At 36.8% G+C, this 24,858-nt stretch overlaps 1 protein-coding gene across 1 annotated transcript; it reads right to left on the bottom strand.

Moving 5' to 3' along the window:
* Positions 1–828: 828 nt before the first annotated feature.
* Positions 829–2,471, bottom strand: LOC117315399. Its single transcript, XM_033869571.1, has 2 exons — positions 2,320–2,471; positions 829–1,495 (listed from the first exon to the last, which is right to left on the bottom strand). Exons 1-2 carry the CDS (start codon positions 2,440–2,442, stop codon positions 917–919), a joined length of 702 nt encoding a protein of 233 aa, XP_033725462.1. The 5' UTR covers positions 2,443–2,471; the 3' UTR covers positions 829–916.
* Between the last annotated feature and the right edge of the window lie 22,387 nt (positions 2,472–24,858).

Here is a 24,858-nt window from a genome sequence, read left to right as displayed (position 1 = left end):
TTACTGGAGGTGAAGTGTCCAGCATCTATGGCATGGAGGATGCTTACACCTGAAGAATGTGTTAGAGACCCTAAATTTTACTGTTTTTTAAATGATGATGGAAAAGTGATCCTGAAAAGACACTATAACTATTTCTATCAGGTTCAAGGTCAAATGGGAGTTACAGGTAGAAAGTGGTGTCGTTTTGTTGTGTGGACATGTAGTGGGAAAGTATCAGTTGAGAGGATATGGTTTGACGAGGCCCTGTGGTCGGAAAAAACAACATGATCTGTTTTTAGATTTATTGCATTTTGAATGAATTTGTTGATGTTCAAATCTACTGCCGATTGATTTTCGGTGGTACTAAAGGCGGATGCAAATTAGTAAGTCTAGCACACAGTTTCCATACTTTTGAAGCGCGACTTGCCATAGTAATTGGCATAACACCTTGCACAATACGGAAGATCTGTCGTTCTACGTGGATGCGAGCATTTGCAATTTGTTTTGTTTTTGTAACTTCACGTCTTGAAAAGTTGACCTTTTTACGTTTAAAAGGTGGTATAATAAGGTGTACACCTTTAGGTGTAGTAAAATCTGCTATAGTAAAACCTTTGTCGGCCATGATTGCATCACCAGGTTCACACCACAGATCAGATACATAAGTTACTTATTCCCACCAAAGATTTCCATGTCATATGTGACTTGTAGTCGCTGTACATAAGGGATTTACATTGTAACGAACTGGGTGTTTCTGTACGTATTTCAGTTGCATCAATGACAACTCGTGTACTTGGAAATTTTTGCTTAAATATTTCTGGCATGTTACTGTCTATGGCGTCTCACCAACTCAGATAACTGACAGTCCAAATAATCAAGCCACTTGTTGAAAATGTCACCACAAGTGGTGGTGGACACACAAAATCTGAAGGCTAGGTCCTCAAGCAAAAGTCCCAGTCTCAGTCGCATAAGCACCATAAAAAAACTCATCTACGACTCTTAATATCCTAGGGCGGCCACCACTTCCAGTCCTGTGGGTACTATTGCTTCCTCGTGCTGTCCGTTCCTCAGCATCATCTTTCACTTCATCATAAAGGGCCTTAAATGTATCGCTGTCTGGTATTCCAGTATAAAAAAGAATCTTCTGATCATCATATTTAATGTCATCATATGTTAATAAAGGTAGACACACTTGTTCACTAGCATCAACACATTCAATATCAACCGTTTGACATCCAACATCTTTAAAAAAGGACACACTTGCATCATCTGTTTGAGTTTCAACTGTTATTGATGTAGCCTCGGTTTGTACGTACTGGTTTCGTATTGTTGATCGATCTGAATCTGTTTGTCCAAAATAATCATGTACTCGCAATGATGTGTCAAGAATGGATTCTGATGTTACAAATCCCTGAGCCAATTCAAATGAGCTGTTTGAACTGTTGCTGCTGTTAAGATCACTCTCCTCCTCCATATTGATTACAACTTCACTTTCAATATCCAGATTTTCATCAAGTTTCTGCAAAAAAAAATAAATAAATAAACAACAGCTTTTAAGATTGATGAATTTCTGAAAAATGTTACTTAAAGAAAGAATATATATAAAGAAAATTATTCTGTTCAAATTTGATAGCCTGAACATGATTATAGTTGTTTTGAATGACAATTGACATTACATTAATTTAATTAAGATTTATTTTCATGTTAGATCTCTGGCTCAGATTTTATTTAGGCAAGGTGTCAGAATCAGTTTGGCAATATCCAATATACAGGTAATAAACAACTAGACCACCTATGATTTGACATGTTTCAATTACCATGTCATAAAATATTACAGCAACATTATTTGAAATGTGTATATACATGTATATGGCCATATAACATACAAGTGATTGATTCAATCTCTGGTAAACAATTTATAACCTCAAAGAACATGGGCTAGTTTGTCAGTGGATTGATAATATTTAGGCTTGATTGCTTATGTGGTAATTAAAACAGGCACCGTGTGTCACTCGACTCACCGTGGGGCAGGTAACATTACCTGACCCAGGTAACAAAACTGGACCACCTGTGATCACGTTTCCTGCCCTGGCTAATTTTGACACACGTGTGCGCTCTCGTTCGCGATCGTGTTATTACTCATATAAAGTTTGTAAAAGGTAATTAATTGAGAGCTATAATATATACACGTCTTACGTTACACTTGACTTTACTCGCCGATATTTACAACTAGGGCAAGGCCTGTAACGAAACCGTAACCAGATCAATGAATATGTTCACTTTAATTAAAAATCGAAATGTGTGAAGGATAAAGAAAATATTGGAAAGTGATATATTACTTACCGAAGTTTTGAAAATTTTGCTGCCAAATAGTGATGGAATTGGATGAACAGGTGATGGTCCGGCTCTGTCGACGAAATGGTCGGAACACATCAAACTGTTCTTCGTCTGTTTGAATGTTTTCATCACTAATTTGCATCGCTGCAACCACACTTTTCTCATTCGGTCACTCGCTGGAAATCTATGCAGAGTTATCATTCTCGTGTCAACATTTTCCCCTCTGTAATCGCTGCACATGCAGCAATATTTCTTCGTTTTTGGTGGCATCGTCGTAACTAAGTCAATCTGTCAAAACGGATAGCCCCCGGAAGTTGATTTTGTTTGCGTTTGGAGCGCCGACTAGCGGCAAGGGTAAGAAAACTAGGGTGAGATAACCTAGTTATCGGAAAGGGCTATAGTAATGTTCTTTCCTTTTTTCCTCCGTTACGCTTTTATCTGCCATAAGCATTTGGTTCGCTTTAAAAATGCCATCTTTTCTAATTTTGTCAACGCCCTCTGCTGTAAAGCTTTTGGTAATGAAAGTGCGTTCTTTACACGATCCTCTTCGGCGTGTTTTCGCCCTAAATGAAGTGTTAACTAAGACTGTAATTTTCCACAAACACAAACATACCGCAGCCTCCCAAAACACACATACGCACTCATCGCATACATGTCGCACGTTAAACAAAATAAACCAAACCAAAGATTTGATCAAGATCAATTGGTTTGGTTTGGTTTGTTTTGTTTAACGTCCTATTAACAGCTAAGGACGGCCTCCCGTGCGTGCGACATGCATGCGTGTGGTGAGTGCGTATGTGTTTTTTGGGAGGCTTCGGTATGTTCGTGTTAAGTCTCCTTGTGATAGGCCGGAACTTTTGCCGATTTATAGTGCTATCTCACTGAAGCATACTGCCCAAGACACCCAGCAGCACACTCCACCCGGTCACATTATACTGACAACGGGCAAGATCAAAACACGGGATTTCCAACTGTCTCAGACTCTACTGTAAAAGTAGAAAATCTATGGAAATTAAACAATCGAGGTAAGTTTAAGGTATGGTAGATGGACTACATTGCGTTAAATCATGTTTTGGACGGCCGACACTTACCGTGATGGTAGACACGGTCTTAAGGGGCGCATTTTGATCAAGGTTTCCACAACCAAATTCATTGTATATGTCCATTAAAGTCAGCGTATCTGATACTGAACACCCGAACCATTCTTTTAACAATGTCGATCCACATCGCAAGGATAGAACCACGAACACCATGACCCACGTGTCTTCGTGAAACGGGAAATCCAACTTGTACTTTCGCTTTTGAACTTCCGGTCAGAATAATAGCGAAGTCGGATACGGATCCGGACTTTAAAAACGGAAAAGTTAGGAGGTGTAAAAAAATCATTGAAAGTCTTAAACAGGTAGGGTAGCTTATAATTACATTCTGTTTCACTGGAGTACATAATATATATTTCAGATATATAACAGTAAACTTATCAACAAATACATTTCTTTTGAGTCATTAAAAGTGCTAAAAATGTTAAATGTGTTAAAAATGCTATTCAGGTCATTGAATGTCAAAATAGTAAAGACATTGAGACTTAAAATTCTGGGGATGGAAATTGAAATGTTAAATTTGTTTTTTTGTTCAGTTTACTTAACATCCTATTATAGGCAGGTTTATTTGATGATTTGCCAGGTGTAGGAGACTAAGAGGTTACGTGGAAAGCCAGAGTACTCAAACTCAAAGCAAAACACCTACCATTCCTGAAATATTACCACTCGGTCAATACGACTCTGTTTAAATTTCTATGTTGAATACATTTGATTGATATATTAACGCAATGTATTATTTGATCTTCCTTTTATAATTTACTACAGAATCAAAGATTGCAGACATGTGCCCCATCATATTCTCAATTGCAATCTGACTTCCCAGCAACTTCTCCGAGATTGGTAAGTTACATTATTTATTTTCAAGGCATGTATCTAATTTACCACTGAAGGTTTTATTTTATATTTTAAATGACTATTTTAAAAATAGTGTTAAATTAAAGATGTAAACATATATATTATAGTTTAATAACCAAAGTTTTTAGTTTGCAGACTTGTGAACCAGAAAGTTTAACACCAGCCCGCCAAGAGAGAGACTGCCTTTATAACGGATAGAGTAAAGTAGGTTTTATTCAGACTTATTAAGTTTGATAAAAAGAAATTCAATACTGTAGTTTAGTTTCTAAATACTTTATGATATAGGATTATGAATAAGGGACATTTCATTTTTGATGGTGTAAAATGGCATTATGGGCACATTTAGGGAAAAGTAAACATACGTGGGGTAAGTGACATTTTTCTACAGTATGTGCATTGAAGTAATCAGGTTTTAGATTTCTGAAAACCTGCCTCCCCCTAATTACTTTCAAAAATGGAATAGCCCTAAATCTCTCGTTTTGTAGATATTTGCTGTTTAAATAATCCATATATTGGTAATATTTTTCAACATTCAAACTAAATTTTGAATATACATTGTAAATATATCTTTTCAGGAACAACTTGGATGTAAAATTTCCGGAATGAAAAATTTTGGAAAGGCAGCAAAACTGCTGTTCAGGCTGATGTTTCTCCCAGAGGATTTGTTTGGTTTGGTTCACCTTGTTTAACGTCCTATTAACAGCTAAGGTCATTTAAGGACGGCCTCCCGTGCGTGCGACATGCATGCGTGTGGTGAGTGCGTATGTGTGTTTTGGGAGGCTGCGGTATGTTCGTGTTCAGTCCCCTTGTGATAGGCCGGAACTTTTGCCGATTTATGGTGCTACCTCACTGAAGCATACTGCCGAAGACACCCAGCAGCACACCCCACCCGGTCACATTAAACTGACAACGGGCGAACCAGTCGTCCCACTCCTAATATGCTGAGCGCTAAGTAAGGAGCAGCAACTACCATTTTTAAAGACTCTGGTATGTCTCGGCTAGGGGACAGGGCCCAAAGCCTTCCTCACAGGGGCGAACGCTCAACTAAAGGCCAAAAGTGAGGCATTGTCAAGGGAGACATTAGGAAGAAGAAAGTTGTTCAGAAAAAAAGAGAAAAGATAAGATCCCAAATTTAGTCGCATCTTACGATCATGCAATGGGGGCAGCAGGTACAATTCTTACGCCCTACCTGCAGGGCAGCGGCCAATGCACATCATGATCATTATAAAAGAGTAGCCTTCCATTGAAACTATTGTCATTCCTACCCGTCTACAAGGATACTGATTTAAGGTACGTGAATTTGTTAATTTTCTATTCTGCACAATATATTTGTACCACATACCTATATATATACTTTTTACATTTACAATTATATTTATCTATCCATGGCCGAGCCACCACCACAGCCAGATCCTCTTCATCATGACCAAATTGTTAACGGCTAATGCCACTAGTGTAACAAATTTAATTCATAATCAAGCTCAGAGGTTACGTGTGTTAGAAAATACTACAAATAGACTTATTCTCTGTGATAATTCCTGGTGTGTAGGAAAACTTTTCGATGGGGATCGGACTAAATTTGAGCAATGGATGAGGGATATTGATAAACAAGCCCAAATTTCAGGCAATGTAAACAAAAAACATTTGTTAGCCTTACAATCATCTACCGGGCCAGTTAGCGAATTCATACAGCGCTATGTTAGAGGTTTGGTAGATCCTGATTGGAATGATCTTAAGGCTCAATTAACCCGTTGTTTCGGTGATATCCAAACTAGCTCTCATGCCTTTGCCCTCCTCAAGCAGATTTCCCAACGCCCGGACGAACCTGTCCAACTTTTTGCTCAGAGAATGTTGTCTCTGGCAGAGAAGGTGTATATAGACCAGGACCTAAATGGACCAGTAATTTCCCTGCAACTGGTTAGGTTTTTCGAAGATGGTTTAGAAAGTCCTGAGATTAGATTAAAGTTCATGAGAGGTGAATTTCACAATTTCGATAGGGCTGTTCACTGTGCCATGCGGGAAATGAACATTCGTTATCAATTTAATTTACGATCACAGGAACGCACTTTTTCTTCCCAAACACATTCACAACACCAGAGACAAGAGGAACCTATGGAAATAGATGCAGCTAGATGCAAATCTATCAATGCATATTCACAGAACAAAGACACACAGCACCCAAGGAGTCGACGCCACCAATATACTAACCAGCATCACAATACACACTATACTGACCACAACTCCCATTACACAAACAGACACAATGCACATCATCCTCATTATGACCAGCACCATCATAATTACCATGATAATGCATTATTACCTAATCCCTCTAACCATCATTACAGACCAGAGTCAACACGATACAATCACCACGGGGGGCACAGCGGGCATTCCACTTACACTTCACCAGCCCAGCATCATCAACACCAATCAAATCACTATAGGTCACGCCCTCACCACAGGTCACATAACCAGGGAAACTGACCAGCACCCGATTTCGTGAGGCAGACATCGGGTCTCAATCAAATCGCTTTGCCTACACAGTCAATGTTTTAGGAAGTTCTGCGAATTCATGTCAACTTAAGATAGGGAAACACAAGTATAGAAGTTTATTAGACAGTGGAGCTGATTTAAGCCTTGTCCATTACAGAGTTATTGAGACATTAAATTTAACTCGCCTACTTCAAACTTCTGTTTATTTAAAGTCTGTCAATGGGAACAAACTTGACGTTTCAGGTAAAATCACCCTGACATTTTCCATTCGTGGAGTAAAATTTACTCATACATTTTGTGTATCTAGAGATATGTCTAGAAATTTTATTCTAGGGAGAGATTGGTTCGTTAAAGAAGGAGTAAGTCTCCATTTTGACAAAAACGCTTTAAAAGTAAGAAACATCTTGGTACCCATTATAGATGACTATTTTGTATCTTCTATTGTACGTTTAACTCAAAACGTAGTTCTACCACCACAGTCTAGTACTGTTTGTACAGATAAGATACCTCATTTCAGGCCAATAAACGGATCAAAACTTTTTCATTTAGAACATAACAATTCCACTTCGCTATCTTGTGAACCAGATATTCAGGTTTTAGAATCGATATGTACAATATCTCCCTGCAAAACAAAACTTCCTTGAACAATAGTAAATTCATCTCTAAGAACTATTACACTATCTAGGGGATGTTCAATAGCGAAAATCATAGAAACTCATAACAATGCAATTTCCTCCATTATATCACAACAAGGACCACAAGGGGATACAAACCAACAACCAAGTACATCTTTAGACAATCTTGATGTTCCCAGCACTCACAAAAAAATAATGACACAACTCATCAAAGACAATCTTGACCTTTTCGCTGAAAAAGACACAGACTTAACCCGTACGGACTTGGTACAAATGACCATCGACACAGGTAATCACCCGCCAATTAAACTTAGGCCTTACCGAACGCCATTACAACAACAGGAAAAGATATCAGAGGCTATAGATGATATGTTGGAAGCAGAAATTATTACACCGTCAAATTCTCCATGGAGCTTCCAATGTGTTTTAGTTAATCAAAGTACTGAAAGTACTGTAGGAGGCGTTAGTCAGATGTAAAAGGAGATATTTGAAATAAAGCATGAATACAAATTAAACTGATATCAACATGACTAAACATAATGGTTTTCACAGTCCTGATGAATGTAATGGTTTAGACTGTTCCGATATACATAATGGTTTTAACCATCTTAAAGTTTTAAACCTACTTCTAAAAGTAGTTAAACATTTCTTATTTCAATCAAACCTTTACTTAAGAAGTCAAACATTTTAATTTTTTTCAAATCAACTTCTACTTAGGTACATGTCATTAACATTCATACTTTAAACCATCTTTTATACTTAAGTAGTTCAAAATTTGCATTTATTTTTTTTAAAACAAACTTATATTTTATAGGCCTGGGTATTAGAAATGTCGAAACAATATGATATGCATTTCGATAAGTTATAACAATACACGATATGTATTGAAAATACAGGGAGTGTCTGCTACTTTTTTTGTTGAAAAATATCTTGTAAACAAAATTGTTTATTCCTTTCTATTTTGATCTTAGAATAATATCAAAATTAGATTGACGACTTTTAAAAGTTATTACACTTTTTCAACAAAGACCTCATTTGTTAAGGACAATTATTTTAAAATTAGATATCAATTCCATCTATTTTGATAGATCCAATGTCAATATTAACAATAAACTGTGATTTGTGATTTGTTGCTTTTTAATTTACCACCAAGATGTAGATAATAGCCTAGTAGCTATAGGTACTGTATATAAATATACAGCGTTTTACATGCAAAATATTGAAGAAAACTTTCATATTTGATATCAATTCAATATGATTGTATAAGTCCCTTGGGGTGGGGAAAGAACCCTGGTCCTATTTTTACATCAGGATTGTGTTCATCTCTTGGTCAATTTGGCTTAATTGACATAAATAACTTCTCTGAAACTAAGCAATCGATATAGCTCATACTTGACTGGTAGCATCATTTTGGGTAGGGATTCAAAATTGTAAAAATGGTGGGGTTGACCCCTGGGGGGCAGGGTCAAAAGGGGTCAATTGGTTTCTCTGAAACTAAGTTATGGATATAACTCACATTGGTGTGGTAGCAATCCCTATGGGGTTGTACCCAAAGTCAATTTCATTTCATGGATTAATTGCACAATTTGGTATAAAACCTACATTTGTATGGTAGCATGCATGGTTATGGGGTGGGTATTCAAAATTGTACGAATGTTGGGGTTAACCTCCCGGGGGCTGAAGGATGGGACCAAAATAGGTCTTGACATTTTTAGAATAACAATAAACCAATGTACATGTACCCATATAAAATGCTTATGATATATTGACATAGAAATACCAGCGACAAATAAACTTAAGCATCATTCTTGTTTCATATCTCATAAAACCAGGTGAGCGATACAGGCCCTCTGGGCCTCTTGTTTTATCTGTGAAACCATTCAGATCCCAACTCCATAATCTTGCTGGACACCCCTTTTGAGCCAACAATTGAATTGCAATTTATGGATAATTTTTAATTTTGGCAAGAAAACATTCTTTAAAGGGCATGTCTGCATCATTTTTAGCTCACCTGGACCGAAGGTCCGGTGAGCTTATGTCATGGCGCAGCGTCCGTCGTCCGTCGTCCGTCGTCCGTCCGTCCGTCCGTCAACATTTGCTTCAAATCGCTACTAGTCAAAAAGTCCATATTGGATTTTGACCAAATTTGGCCAGAAACATCCTTGGCAGAAGGGGAACAGATTTTGCATAAATGATGACTCTGACCCCCGAGGGGCCAAAGGGGCGGGGCCCAGTAGGGGAAATAGGGGTAATTCCTTTAAATCGCTACTAGTCATAAAGTTATGAATGGATTTGAACCCAATTTGGTCAGAAACATCCTTGGGGGAAGGGGAACAGTTTTTTCATAAATGGTAGCTCTGACCCCGGAGGAGCCAAAGAAGCGGGGCCCAATAGGGGAAATAGAGGTAATTCCTTTAAATTACTACTAGTCATACAGATTTGAATGGATTTGAACCCAATTTGGTCAGAAACATCCTTGGGGGAAGGGGAACAGATTTTGCATAAATGGTGGCTCTGACCACGGAGGGGGGAAAAGGGGCGGGGCCCAATAGGGGAAATAGTGGTAACTCCTTTAAATCGCTACTTGTCATAAAGATTTGAATGGATTTGAACCCAAGTTGGTCAGAAACATCCTTGGGGGAAGGGGAACAGATTTTGCATAAATGGTGACTCTGACTCAAAAGGGCGGGCCCAATAGGGGAAATAGAGGTAATTCCTTTAAATCGCTACTAGTCATAAAGTTATGAATGGATTTGAACCCAATTTGGTCAGAAACATCCTTGGGGGAAGGGGAACAGATTTTGCATAAATGGTGACTGACCCCCGAGGGGCCAAAAGGGCGGGGCCCAAAAGGGGAAACAGAGGTAATTCCTTTGAATCGCGTCATAAAGTGATGAATGCATGTTCTAAAAGCAATTCTTGAGGTCTTTCAGACCTTAGAGAGTCTGGACTTCATTAATCTGAAAGCAGTTCGAATTACCACACTATAACCATATATAGCATTGTTAGAGATTAACAAATAAAACAAAGTGAATATGAACATTATTTTGACATTTGGCCTAATCCAACCAGGTGAGCGATGCAGGCCCCATGGGCCTCTTGTTAATAATTTGCCCTTGAAACTTCGCACACACCTTCATAAGAGCCGGTTCTTTAAAATGTGAATGACGGTCAAGGTAAGAGAGATAAACTCAATATTTGTAGCCAGGCACACATGTTACATGTATCTGTTTGCCAAATATCCAGCCTTCATGTGTATGTGCAGTTTTGGGTCATTTTTTCATTTTGGTAGGAATTTCTTTTTAAAAGTGCCATATCTGCGTCATTTTGATTATTTGACCTTGATACATTGCACACACCTTTAAAAGGGCCAATTCTTTAAAATGTGACCCAAATTAATAATTTTGAAAGAACTTTGAATTTTTTTCATCATTTGACCCCCGTGATCTTGAATGAAGGTCAAGGTCAAATATAAGTATAACATTTGTAGCCAGCCATACGTTATCGATGCGCCAAACATCAAGCCTTCATGTGTATATAGATAAAAGAGCAGAAACCTTTATTCTGCAATTTTGGATTATTTTTTAATTTTGGCTGGAGAAAATAGCTTTATGATTCTTTTCCAAGTGCCATATCTTTCTGCCTTATTTTTATCTGATGACAATAAAATATGCACATTCTGTTTCAGTGGACTATGTTCTTTCATATGAAATGAAAAAAATAATCAATTTGAGATTTTTATTTTTGACATTCGAACCCATAACAAGTCGTTGGCCTTGACATTCTCTGACAATATGTCATTGAGAAAAGTTTGCCCTAACCACGTGCTAACCAATTTCCAATGAAAATGAAACAAATTATGCTAAAATATGTGTGATGAGTTTCCTATATAAACTATAGTAAAATGTATCCTCTCCCCAGGGAGAATGAGACACATAGGGGCCATGAAATTAACAATTTTGATAAAATAGCTTAAGCACCTTTTGTACACCATTCTGCGATATCTTGGTCTTAAGATGAAGACCGAAGCATGACGACAGATCAAATTATAATGATGTATATTATGAGCTGAATGTCAAAGGATTGTAAACTCTGTACAAATTGTATTATATTATCAGGCAGTCAGCCTAAATGTATGTTTCATATGTACCATATTAGAAGTTTGATGTTTTGTACGATATATATATATATACTTAATTTTTACACATACATTAAATGAGTTAGCTACTTTCATAAATTAAGATGTTTTTTCTAGAGTTTACTAGGCCGGATGAAATATGATCATGAGCAATCAGTATGGTCAATATGAGATTTGATAAAATGCCTCTCGTAGGTCAACCACTCATGATCACTCAACTTCTTTTTGTAGGAGTCAATATTATATGTACGAGAATTAAACTCTCGCGATGTCTGTTGCACATAAGTACAAAGAAATACATTATCACTTAAGCCGAAAAAATTCACACTTAAGTAGCAATAACACATAATAGTCGAAAACCCAATATATGTGATCAGTGATAAGAAACAGTACTTATAAGCATTTTTGGCAATTTACCCTGAAACAGCTATAGCCTTCCATATTTGACATCCCACAGATTGTTGCTTGTATATATATATAGTTTTAAAGGTCAACATTGGAAAAAACCTAAATGGTTATACATGAATTCATAATAAATAGAATTATTGACAAAAAAGTTTCATTTATTTTCACACTTTCTGGAGACCAATAAGGAGATTGATAATTATTTTAAGGGATATGTTCGCGACATGAAAATCAAACATTTTTAATTAAATTTCAAAAGCAAATATAGATTTATTTTGAAAGTTATGAGGAATATTGATATTTGAGAAAGTTTTATATTATATGGATTTGATATCGATTGCCAATAGGTATACATGTATTTATCATTTTACATGAAAACAACAAAAAGTTGTACTAATAGGTTAAAATGCAATTGGTATACATTTTTAGCTCACCTGGACCGAAGGTCCGGTGAGCTTATGCCATGGCGCAGCGTCCGTCGTCCGTCCGTCCGTCCGTCCGTCAACATTTGCTTCAAATCGCTACTTGTCATAAAGTTCTTATTGGATTTTGACCAAATTTGGCCAGAAACATCCTTGGCAGAATGGGAACAGATTTTGCATAAATGGTGACTCTGACCCCTGAGGGGCCAAAGGGGCGGGGCCCAATAGGGGAAATAGAGGTAATTCCTTTAAATCGCTACTAGTCATAAAGTTATGAATGGATTTGAACCCAATTTGGTCAGAAACATCCTTGGGGGATGGGGAACAGATTTTGCATAAATGGTGATTCTGACCCCCGAGGGGCCAAAGTGGCGGGGCCAAATATGGGAAATAGAGGTAATTCCTCTAAATCTCTACTTGTCATAAAGTTATGAATGGATTTGAACCCAATTTGGTCACAAACCTTCTTTGGGGAAGGGGAAAAGATTTTGCATAAATGGTGGCTCTGACCCCCGAGGGGCCAAAGGGGCGGGGCCCAATAGGGGAAATAGAGGTAATTCCTTTAAATCGCTACTTGTCATAAAGTTATGAATGGATTTCAACCCAATTTGGTCAGAAACATCCTTGGGGGAAGGGGAACAGATTTTGCATAAATGGTGATCTGACCCCCGAGGGGCCAAAGGGGCGGGGCCAAATATGGGAAATAGAGGTAATTCCTCTAAATCTCTACTTGTCATAAAGTTATGAATGGATTTGGGCCCAATTTGGTCAGAAACCTCCTTGGGGGAAGGGGAAAAGATTTTGCATAAATGGTGGCTCTGACCCCCGAGGGGCCAAAGGGGCGGGGCCCAATAGGGGGGAAATTAAGGTAATTCCTTTAAATCGCTACTTGTCATAAAGTTATGAATGGATTTGAACCCAAGTTGGTCAGAGATATCTTTGGGGGAAGGGGAACAGATTTTGCATAAATGGTGGCTCTGACCCCAAAGGGACTAAAGGGGCGGGGCCAAATATGGGAAATAGAGGTAATTCCTCTAAATCGCTACTAGTCATAAAGTTATGAATTGATTTGAACCCAACTTGGTCAGAAACATCATTGGGGGAAGGGGAACAGATTTTGCATAAATGGTGGCTCTGACCCCCGAGGGGCAAAAGGGGCGGGGCCCAATAGGGGAAATAAAGGTAATTCCTTTAAATCACTACTAGTCATAAAGTTATGAATGGATTTGAACCAAATTTTGTCAGAAATATCCTTGGGGGAAGGGGAACAGATTTTGCATAAATGGTGATTCTGACCCCTGAGGGGCCAAAGGGGCGGGGCCAAATATGGAAAATAGAGGTAATTCCTCTAAATCTCTACTTGTCGTAAAATTATGAATGAATTTCAACCCAATTTGGTCAGAAACATCCTTGGGGGAAGGGGAAGAGATTTTGCATAAATGGTGGCTCTGACCCCCAAGGGGCCAAAGGGGCGGGGCCCAATAGGGGTAATAGAGGTAATTCCTTTAAATCACTACTAGTCATAAAGTTATGAATGGATTTCAACCCAATTTGGTCAGAAACATCCTTGGGGAAAGGGGAACAGATTTTGCATAAATGGTAATTCTGACCCCCGAGGGGCCAAAGGGGCGTTGCCAAATATGGGAAATAGAGGTAATTCCTCTAAATCTCTACTAGTCATAAAGTTGTGAAGTGATTTGAACCCAATTTGGTCAGAAACATCCTTGGGGGAAGGGGAACAGATTTTGCATAAATGGTGGCTCTGACCCTAAAGGGGCCAAAAGGGAGGGGCCCAGTGGGGGAAATGGAGGTAATTCCTTTGAATCGCTACTAGCCATCAAGTTATGAATAGATTTGAACCAAATTTGGTCAGAAACAGGGGAACAGATTTTGCATAAATGGTGACTCTGACCCCCGAATGGCCAAAGGGGCGGGCCCAATAGGTGAAATAGAGGTAATTCCTTTAAATCGCTACTAGTCATAAAGTGATGAATGCATGTTCTATAAACAATTCTTGAGGTCTTTCAGACCTTAGAGAGTCTGGACTTCATTAATCTTTAAAGCAGTTGGGATTCCCACACTATAACCATATATAGCATTGTTAGAATTTTACAAATAAAACAACTTGAATTTGAACATTATTTCAACATTTGATCTAATCCAACCAGGTGAGCGATACAGACCCCATGGGCCTCTTGTGTTAATCTACAATTACTTTGTATTGTTTAAATATTCTATGTAATACAAACATTTCACAGCTTGGTTCATACAAATGTATATATATATTACATGAAAACATTTGAAAAGGTTGAATCGTGAGCTGAATAATATATAAATAAGACAAGCTGGTTCAATAATAATTAAGCATTTTCATATATATTACGAGTGCGAGTAGCTACTGCAGTAAACCTTATCACAGAAATCCAGATTCTGTATATTGTCTCTGTCGGGGAAGGTACAGCACAAATGACCACCACGACAGATATGTGCCAGTTTTCTTAGTTTTAAAAAATAAACGATCGAATTCCATCACGCCATCACGTAGGTCTACCGATTCATGGATTTGAAACACAGGGACTTCGATCAGTTATCGCAGTAATCCGAAGGGTTCTGGGGTTGATATCGCCTTAAAGCTGATTAAAGTTTGCATATAGTATATAGCAAGATCGTCAGAAAATTCGGACTATAATCGCAGTAGATATTGTGATTTTGTGGTCTGGCCAGGCTTTAACAACTTATCGTAAACAGTTTCGTCCTAAATAAACAAACACTTATTTCAGTGGGTCAACAAACATATTTAAACTTTGTAAGCAACTTGCCTTTAATTCATGTTGATATATATTAATTTCTAGCGACAAACATCATTTTGATGCTTCGTGTGAAGCCCGTGTCCACGTGCCTCCATTTTGACAGAGTGATCGCTCACGTAAACAGACGGAACACGTGATCGCTAAATATCGGACTTAATCTCATAAAATCTCGTGAACAAACTACCAAGTTGTAAACAAAAGAAATGTTGTTAGCCAAAACCTGGAGGGTATTATGAAAATCAGGAATTTGTTTGCGCTTGGTTGTTATGCCATCTTTATTTCTAGTAGTTAAACAAGTGTCCTCTGTAAGGTAACGTCAGAATCTCGCAGTTATCTCCCTTCAAACAGTATTTTCAATATAGATTTGCAAAAATCGATGCAGGTGTAGATATTTACAAGACATTATTCTTATTGTTTATTCAAAATAGTTCCTGAAATGTTCAAAACATTATCAGCATAGTTAATACATTTCTGTGCACATCTACTTTGAATGACGGACTACAATGACGTGCCTCATACTTGGAACTAATTATAAGCGAATCATTTCCCCTAGTTACAGAAACTACCACCAGAGGTCTCAAATTCCGGGCTTCCGTCGAAGAGAAATTTATACTGAATATACCTTTTTTCATGTAATAGCACTTTATTTGTAGTCTTGATAGTTTTCATAAATGTATATATAGTTCAACTACATCATATATGAACCGAAAGAAACTACAAAATGAACTGTGAAAGGAAATATAACGAACATGAAAGTGAGAGATTGTGACGTCACAACTCGTAGGTGATTGTAATATGGCAGGCGTAAACGCCTCCATAAAAAGAAGGACGGTAGTCTAAGATTTTGTATTGACTATAGAAAACTTGATGCTATTACAAAGCCAAATTCGTTTCCGCTTCCTGCCATAGATGATATTTTAGCAAAACTAGGAAATTCCATGTATTTCACATCTTTAGATCTCAAAAGTGGTTACTGGCAGGTACCCCTGAAACCAGAGGATAAAGAAAAGACCGCATTTACTTGTCACAGAGGACGTTTTGAATTGAATGCATGTCCCTTTGGTTTAATGAACGCTCCTCAGGTATTTTCATCTGCCATTTCTAAAATGCTAAATGGTTTACAGGCATTTGCTGTAGCATACTTAGATGATATTCTAATATTTTCAAAATCAGAGGAGGATCACTTATCTCATATCAAACAAGTGTTTACTAGGCTTCGTCGCCATAACCTCAAACTCAAAATGAAAAAAAAAGTTCTTTCTTTCAACAAGAAACTAAGTACTTGGGGTTTACAATTAATCGTCAAGGAGTTAAGCCTGACAATGCCAAAGTTGATGTTATCAAATCTATGAAACGCCCTACAGATTTTAAACAATGCCGATCGTTTATTTCGCTCTGTAGTTATTATCGCCGCTTCATTCCAAATTTTTCGGGGATTGCTGCCCCCATGATTAATCTCACTAAAAAGTATGCAAAGTTTAATTGGACTTCGGAATGTGAGAAATCATTTAACTTTCTGAAGGAAAGGCTCTCTGTTGTTCCACTCTTGAGTTTTCCAGATTTGACAAAACCATATACTCTGTTTACTGACGCATCTGATCATTGCATAGGCGCAGTTTTGACACAACCATGTGACCCTGGAGAAGAAATTATCCCAGGTGAAACAAATGAGAAACCAATATATTTTCTCTCTCATAAACTGAACAGCACTCAGTGTAAATGGGCGACAGTAGAAAAGGAGGCGTATGCTATCCACTATGCATTGAACAAACTTCATCATTACTTGCATGGTGCAACATTCACCATAAAAACAGATCATAAGCCGCTCAAAGCTTTGCTAAATTCCGAGATAAAGAATCGTAAAGTTCAACTCTGGGCTTTGTCCATCATGTCATACAACCCTAAAATTGAGTATATCAAAGGGAAAAGTAATGTTATTGCTGACATGTTGTCCCGACTTCCCGACGATGACATAACCACAGATATCAATGCTGACAGTGATGACCAGGAGTTGGACATTTCAGACAATACATTTCAGGTAAATACTCTCAATTCAAATGCTTTTGATATTAAGAAATACTCAGATTTCAAAATGCCATCTGAGGATATACCTAGTCTTGACAACAAATCATTCAAGGATTTCGACATGGCTCATGAACAAATAAAAGATTTTAACATTCTTCAAATCAAAACAAAAATTCAACAGGGACGAGAAGATAAACACAAAAATTTCTCCTTTTAGACGATGCCCTTTATTACATTACAAAAGCAGATTCTGAAGCAGAACTCCGAATGTACATTCCAGAACACTTAACCAAAGCAGTTATCAAACAATACCATGACTGCACAGGGCATCAATGCATTGATAGGACATATCAGGCAATTAAAAGGAAATACTATTGGCCTCATCTTTTCAAACATCTTGACAAATATATAAAAGCATGTATACCATGTCGACAGACAGCAACATTTACACAAGTTCCACAACAGGAAACAGATACACCAGCATTTCCTTTCGCAAAGGTACAAATGGACATATCAGGTCCACATCATACAACACATAGCAACAACAAATACATTCTAAGCTTTGTGTGTTGTCTCACAGGATGGGTTGAAGCTTTCCCGTTACCCACAAAAGAAGCTATCAATGTAGCACATACATTTGTATCATCATGACTGAATTTTTTCCTCGTTTTGGATGTCCTTTACACATTGTATCAGACAACGGTATCAGACAACGGTAAAGAGTTTGTTAACAAAAGCATAGATGACGTTTTAAAGTACCTTCATATCAACCACATCAAAACTTCTTTTTACAACCCAACTGGCAACTCTATGGTTGAAAGGAGCCACAGAACATTAAATGGAATTTTATCAAAACTCATGATTGAAACTCCAAATGATTGGGATGAAAACATACCTCATGCTTTAGCTAGTATGAGATTCCATGTGAATGACACTTCCAAATTTAGTCCTTTTTATCTCATTTATCACAGAGACCCAGTATTACCCATTGACACAATTTTGAAACCCCGCAGGAAATACTTAGAAGATTTCCACAAACATGTCATTCAAGATCAACACATCACCATGACTAGGGTAGTCAAAAATCTCAAAGCTGCCAAAACAAAACGCAAAGAACAAGCCAATACCAATGCACAAAACACAGCACTTAAAGTTAATGACGCAGTATATTTGCGTAATCACCAACGCAACACAAAACTCGAAACAAAATGGACACCTCACTATCGAATCATTGAACAAACATCTCCATCTACATTCATAATAAAAAATCAGTTAAATGATGTAAATTATTGTTATTGTCATTTTAATTACAGATCTCTACTTTCACGATGAGACTTTTAATTCTTTCTTGTTTAATTCATTTCATTATTGCACTTAAAATAAATGAAAATGTTATTTTTCAAGAAAACAATATTATCAGCACCACCAAATCTCGTTGGTTAATTTCATTTTCCGTCAATTTTGGTGATTATGCTAGGTTTTTAGACAGGATATAAATATGGCTTCGGGATTAATTACTGAATCATTACAACACACTACCACTACGGATGCAACAGCAACTTGAATTATATGTTTCGAAACATCAATCTTTAATATCTACCATTTCAGATTTTCGGTCTTTACATTTGTCAAAACGTTCTCTACTTCCTTTTGTAGGCAGTGCTCTTAGCTTTCTTTTTGGCACAACCTCTGAGAGTGATCTGTCCTCTATAAAACACCATATAAATATAATTTCAACCAATCAACGTAAAATCCAACATGTCTTGCAAGAAAATCTTTCAATTCTTAATTCTACGCGTTATGATGTAGAAGCTAATCGTCAAAAAATAAATTCTGTCATAGATAGTTTCAGAGCATTTAAACACGCAGTTCATTCGGATTCAATTTTTTTTACACAGAACAGTAGCTAATAATTATTACTTCACAATGACATTTGCTCACGTCTCTTCATTTATATCACATGTACGAGTTATTCTTGAAGAAGCTATTATTCACATTCAGAATTTGAAACTTAAACTTAATATGCTATCATTAAATCACCTTTCAACAAGCACAATATCTTCATCTCATCTACGTGATACATTACTAGACATTCAGAGTATTCTTCCTCGATCGTTGGAACTTCCTGTCGATCCAGGAGTCTAATATTTGGAAATATTATCAATACTTGACTTGTTCTACACTGATAGATTCTGAACAATTAATTATTGTAATACCGGTACCACTTATGGATGGGGTTCAGAAGTTTTGTCTTTATAATGCTTATAATATTCCTGTCTCTATGCCACTTCCTTCTCATGACCAAATATCTAAACATCAAGAATGTACTTCCTGTAAACTGGTTGCTAAATATCAGTTGGAATCTTCAGCTATTGCTGTTAATCCAGAACCATCTAAGTATATGCTTTTAAGTGAAAATGATGTACGATCTTGTACACATCCTTTTTATAACCAATGTCAAATGACATCTCCCATTTATCCAATTAATTTAAGTACACATTGTATTGTCGCTATTTTTACAGACAATAAATTGAAGATTAATAAATATTGTATCACTATTGTCGTACCTGGTCTACACCTCCCTCTGGCATATCGCACTGTTGATGGTTACTGGATTATCACATCAAATATGGAAATGCGATTTTCCATAGTATGTCAAAAGTCAGGCCAAAGTTCCAATAAGATTACTAAACCTCCTTTTCAATTCATACATGTCCCAAATTCTTGCTCAGCATTTAGCGATCAAATTACGTTAACATCATCTGTAACTAAATCTTCGGAAACTCGTTCTCTTAATATTACCTTTCCAACACACCAATCGTTAAATATTTCAATAAAATCATTATGGAAACCTTTTCAGAAAAGATATCCTAATTACACTTCTGTTGTTCTTCCTAATAAATTACAAAACATGGAGAAACTGTCCATGAAATCGTTATTACAAGAGCTTTCATCTATAGAAGTCATTGATAGCAGTCCTTTTAATTTCAATTCAATTATAATTATCTCTGCAATTGGTTGTGCGATAATGATACTTATCCTAGGGTGTATTTGGTACAAATGTATTTGGCAAAAGAAAAAAATTAACAAATTTGCAAACTCTTTAAATCAAAATCCTTTAAAAACCTCTACAAGTGACCCAGGCCAAGAAAGAATTACGTTTCATCCAACGCCAGTTACCAACCGACCAACGTCCGAAATCACCAAACTCACGACATCAACGCCCTACAGACCAGCAAGTGTGTATCCCCGTCTCGCCTCCATCATGCCACCGCCAGAAATTAAAGAAGATTCGTGATATCGGATTGTTTTAATTAATTTCCATAACGTTCATAATTTCAATAACATTTACAACTTCATCGCGTAATTTCACCTGTGTATTTCCAGTGACTTTTCATCGTCGTATGAATGTGATTTTCGTTCACTTCCTATGTGACTTTTTTTTTAATGTATATATGTATATTCAATTATCGGTGGATGAAAAATTCAATCTATGAAGAGGAACTTTACTCAACTTTATATCCAAACCAATATCTACGAACTGTGCTGTTTTAATGTATCATCATATCACCTATAGTTCCAGATCATTATACTTACGTCATCTCTTGGAGAGACTTTTTCATTTTTTTCAACGTACTAAATATTACAACCTAAAATGGAGAGTTTGCTCACATGATATTACACGGAGTTTTTATTGTTATATAAACTCTTCCATTATATTATATGTCAAGAGTCTGAATTAGTGAGATGATTAAACATCCACATATTATTTGTTTTTCCGTACTCGTACGACATTTTTATTTCAACTACACTGTACTATGGATTCGACGGATTGGGAACATCCAGTTTTATGCCGGGATGAAGATGTTAATTACGTTCACCATATTCGGACATTCCACTATTTGCCTTTACATTACTTGATTTTAATTTATATATCTGGAACTTTCGTGTTAATATTCATCATTTTCGCCCTATATTCACAGCCTAATTGATGTGCGTGAAGTCATTCTTGGGAGAAAAGTTGGTAATACAACAGAACCAAGAACTCATTAACTTTTCATTTGTGTTATTACTGCAGTGCAGAACTTTTCGACTGATTTCAAGTTTGATGTTTCCAGTTTCGGCCTGTGCAAAGAACTGTTTATACTTTACAATTGACTTTTCACCATGATTAAGCAATGTCTTAAAAATTCAATTTTTAAAACTACATAAAATTATATGTATTATATTCACCGTTAATTTAATATTGCATATTTCTTTATCATATATATTTCTTAATTGCCATATTTTAACGATAAATGTAATTTTATACTTACATTTATGTACATTAATTACCATGTATATGTATTTTTTTATCATGATGTGCATTCGTAATGGCTGTGACACTAGTTTATAGTGATATACTGTAGTATTTTTATTAACTTATTTGTTATCGTGATGTTCCACTACAACGATAATTATTATAATGATAATTTCAAAGTAAGGTTATCATTATGTCATTAATGTTACAATTACATATCGTCCCATTAGTGCAACAAGGTGCTATCTCCATTTTTGATAGTTTTGAGAAAACAGCGTTTGAAAGTTTTGATTTATTATAACAAATAATCAAACAAAAACTATGTTTTAGCAATAAGAATCTGATAGACATATGTGTTGTGTTAGATTTTAAGCAAAAAATCAAAACCTTATTCATAATTAAAGCTGTCAATCACAGTAATTAGTGAGATGGAACCTTGTTGCACAGTTACTTTGAAGTAAGTTTAAAGCAATAAGGTGCCATCTGGCGAGATAGCACCTTGTTGCATTATCACAACCAGAATTTCCGCATTATCCTATTACAATATATATTTTGAATTGATTAATTTCACAAATTATTCAGTTAAATATTATTCTTACCTGAACTTGTTCAAGTCAAATTTTGTATTAATCCATATTTTATGTATCCAATACTGAATATTTACGAAACAACGTCACTTACAAAATGTATTAAATCCACTGAAGTTTCTGTCACAAATAGATCACAAATCAGTTAGATCCTTTTTTGCCTCTTTATTCAACAATATCCATCTCATTGCCACTGTCGTCGGAAACACTGTCTTTCACGCTTTTGCTGGTGGTAAGGGAGGCATAATAATTATGGAACTCCTGTGGAATAATGCCAGATTTACAGAGAGACAACAAATCATTCCTTTTCGGTACAGAAACTGGCAGTTTAGCTGTGGAGCACTGTTTAAGTTGACATGGCTGCTTGACTGAACGTCCCCGTGATACCCGGATTCCCAAGAACTGCTCCGGGTCAAAAGTGTAATTCACAAAGAGTGATTCGTTTTCTTCTTTCCTGACCTGGATCCATTTGATGTTTAGCCAGTTTACTTTGGCTCCATTAACACTCATTTTCATGTTTGCAAAGTTGGTTGTTTTAAGCTCTTTCAGATCATAAAAGTCGTTGTATTTAAGTGGAACAACTACATAAGGCTTGTTTCTCCTTGCCATTGCAATGACAGTTGACCACTGACTAGGAACATGGATTTGAGTATTTTTCTTTGCATGCTCTACAGCAGAATGAATGGAATCTGATTCCATTTGAGAATGACCAGACTCAAAAAACTTCTGGTTGATCTTTTCGAGATGGCTGTGTTCTTTAATGGCGTACAGTAGACCACTAGCCATGAACTGGTTCCTATTCTGTCCTCCGCATGTGTCTGAGTAGAAGGTTACTTCTTTAATTTGAGAGTTTTTCCCGGCAACAGAATATATGTATTTTAAAACACAACTGCCTATTTCACTGGATCCACGGCCACCTTGTGTCTCGTCCCAAACATAGCATGTTCCTTTATGATCATTCAGGGAGTAAAATGATAGATTGTAGCAGCTGAGTTTCCTTTTGTAATAGAGTTCCCCAACCAATGAGCAGGGTGTTGATAGAACCGCTTCCAAGTCAAATGTGGATACATGGTAACTTTTGTCTTTCTTACAAATTTCTTTATCACGTTGTTTTTCTTCCCTTGCCCAGTTTTTCATTTCCTGGTGTTTGCTGTATTCTGACTCCAATTCTTTGTCAATATTCCCTTCATCTCTTTTATGCTGATAAAGGGAACACAGTGAACACTGGTCTTTCTTTGGTTTATGAAAAGACATGTTGTAATTTTCACAGAAAATCTTCCTGTAAACCGCTTCTTTCACAGAGCATTCTGTATTTTGAAAGTATTTTTCTTTAAAAAGTTTGTACATTACTTTGATGTTCAGTTCTCCACTGAGGTACCTTTTCTTTGATTTCAAGCGAGAATAATGAGATTCCAAGGTTGGGAATGACTTTATATGGTTGTGAACAAGTTCAATAAGATGTGAAGGGGTCTTGTTTGCAGATGAGTGCTTTCCTCTTCTATCACAGCCAACAAAGGTGCCATGCAATTTCTTGTTAAGAGCGGTGTCTACAGTTTACTTGCCAATACTAAGTGTTTTAAGGAAAAAGTTTTTACAGACTCTATGCTTCATTTCCCTGACTGTAAAATGAAAGGCATTTGATTTCATCTTCTTTTCACCACACTTTGTTTGTCTGTGGACTATGTTCTGGCAGATGAATGTCCTTTGCTTTTCATAATCAGACAGGCTCCAGTATGTTGAGAAAATCTCTTTTCTGTCTTCTTCTGTTAATTTGGATGAACATTTGAATCTACATTTGTTGCAGTTTACATTTCCCATTTTTCTGTCCGATACCATTTTTCCTCGGCTTGATGTATAGGCTAGACCTTAATTTCGAAGACATTTTCGTTGGTTCCTCTTCCAGTCTGAAGGTCGTGAGATTTTCTTCCGAAATAATCTTCTTTGTACAGGACTTTTGTATAATGCTGGTTTGTGGGGAGTGATGATATAGACTCTGTGGGTTTTTTTGAAGGTGTACTCTCATTTGCCAAGCTTTCCATCGATCCATTCTGCTGTAGAACATAAACTCTTGATACGGCGTCATAATGCTCCTTCCCTTTTATGGCGGTGCATGCGATTTTTATCGTGTCATCACTAGCCTTTTCATAAATATCTGGGTCAATATCAGTCACAGGATTTTGGATTTTACTTGAATAAATCCGAATACTCCTCTTCATGATATTGGCTAGAGCGAGTGGGACGCAATCTGCTAATTCAGTGTTCCATATTCCTGATTCACGGATCTTATCAACCTCCTGTTGGTACACTCTTTGTGTTTCTATTTCATCAAACTGCTGTTCCGAAACTCTGAACATCCTGTAGTGGTTGTAATTTTCCTTTAGATGATCGGCTATTTTACAACGCAGGTTTTCAGAAGTGATTGATTTATCTAATTGGGGAAGAACTGCTCTCATGAAACAATTCCCATCTGCAATAACGGCAATCCTTTTCAGGTTGTTGCTGGCAAGAAGATTGTCAAGTCTAGCTTTGTGGTATTTTTCAATTATCTTAATAACCCTTTCTGTCCTTGCACTCTTTGTCAATGCTTTTTCAAGGTCTCCTTGTCTTGTTTTTCTGCTCCTCAATGTCTTCGAGGTTGATTTCCTACTCTGGGTTTTTTTTAACCTTTCTACGTTTCTTTTTCTGTGATGTTCTCTTCGGTAAGTTTAATGTTGGGATATCCTCAAATTCTTGTTCCTCTTCACATTGGCCTGTAGCAAAGCATGACGGGTAGTC

The sequence above is a fragment of the Pecten maximus genome, chromosome 17 (assembly GCF_902652985.1).
Source record: "Pecten maximus chromosome 17, xPecMax1.1, whole genome shotgun sequence".
NCBI classification, from domain to species: domain Eukaryota; kingdom Metazoa; phylum Mollusca; class Bivalvia; order Pectinida; family Pectinidae; genus Pecten; species Pecten maximus.
The sequence above is the reverse complement of the archived record's forward strand: the minus strand, read 5'-3'. Positions and strand labels throughout refer to the sequence as shown.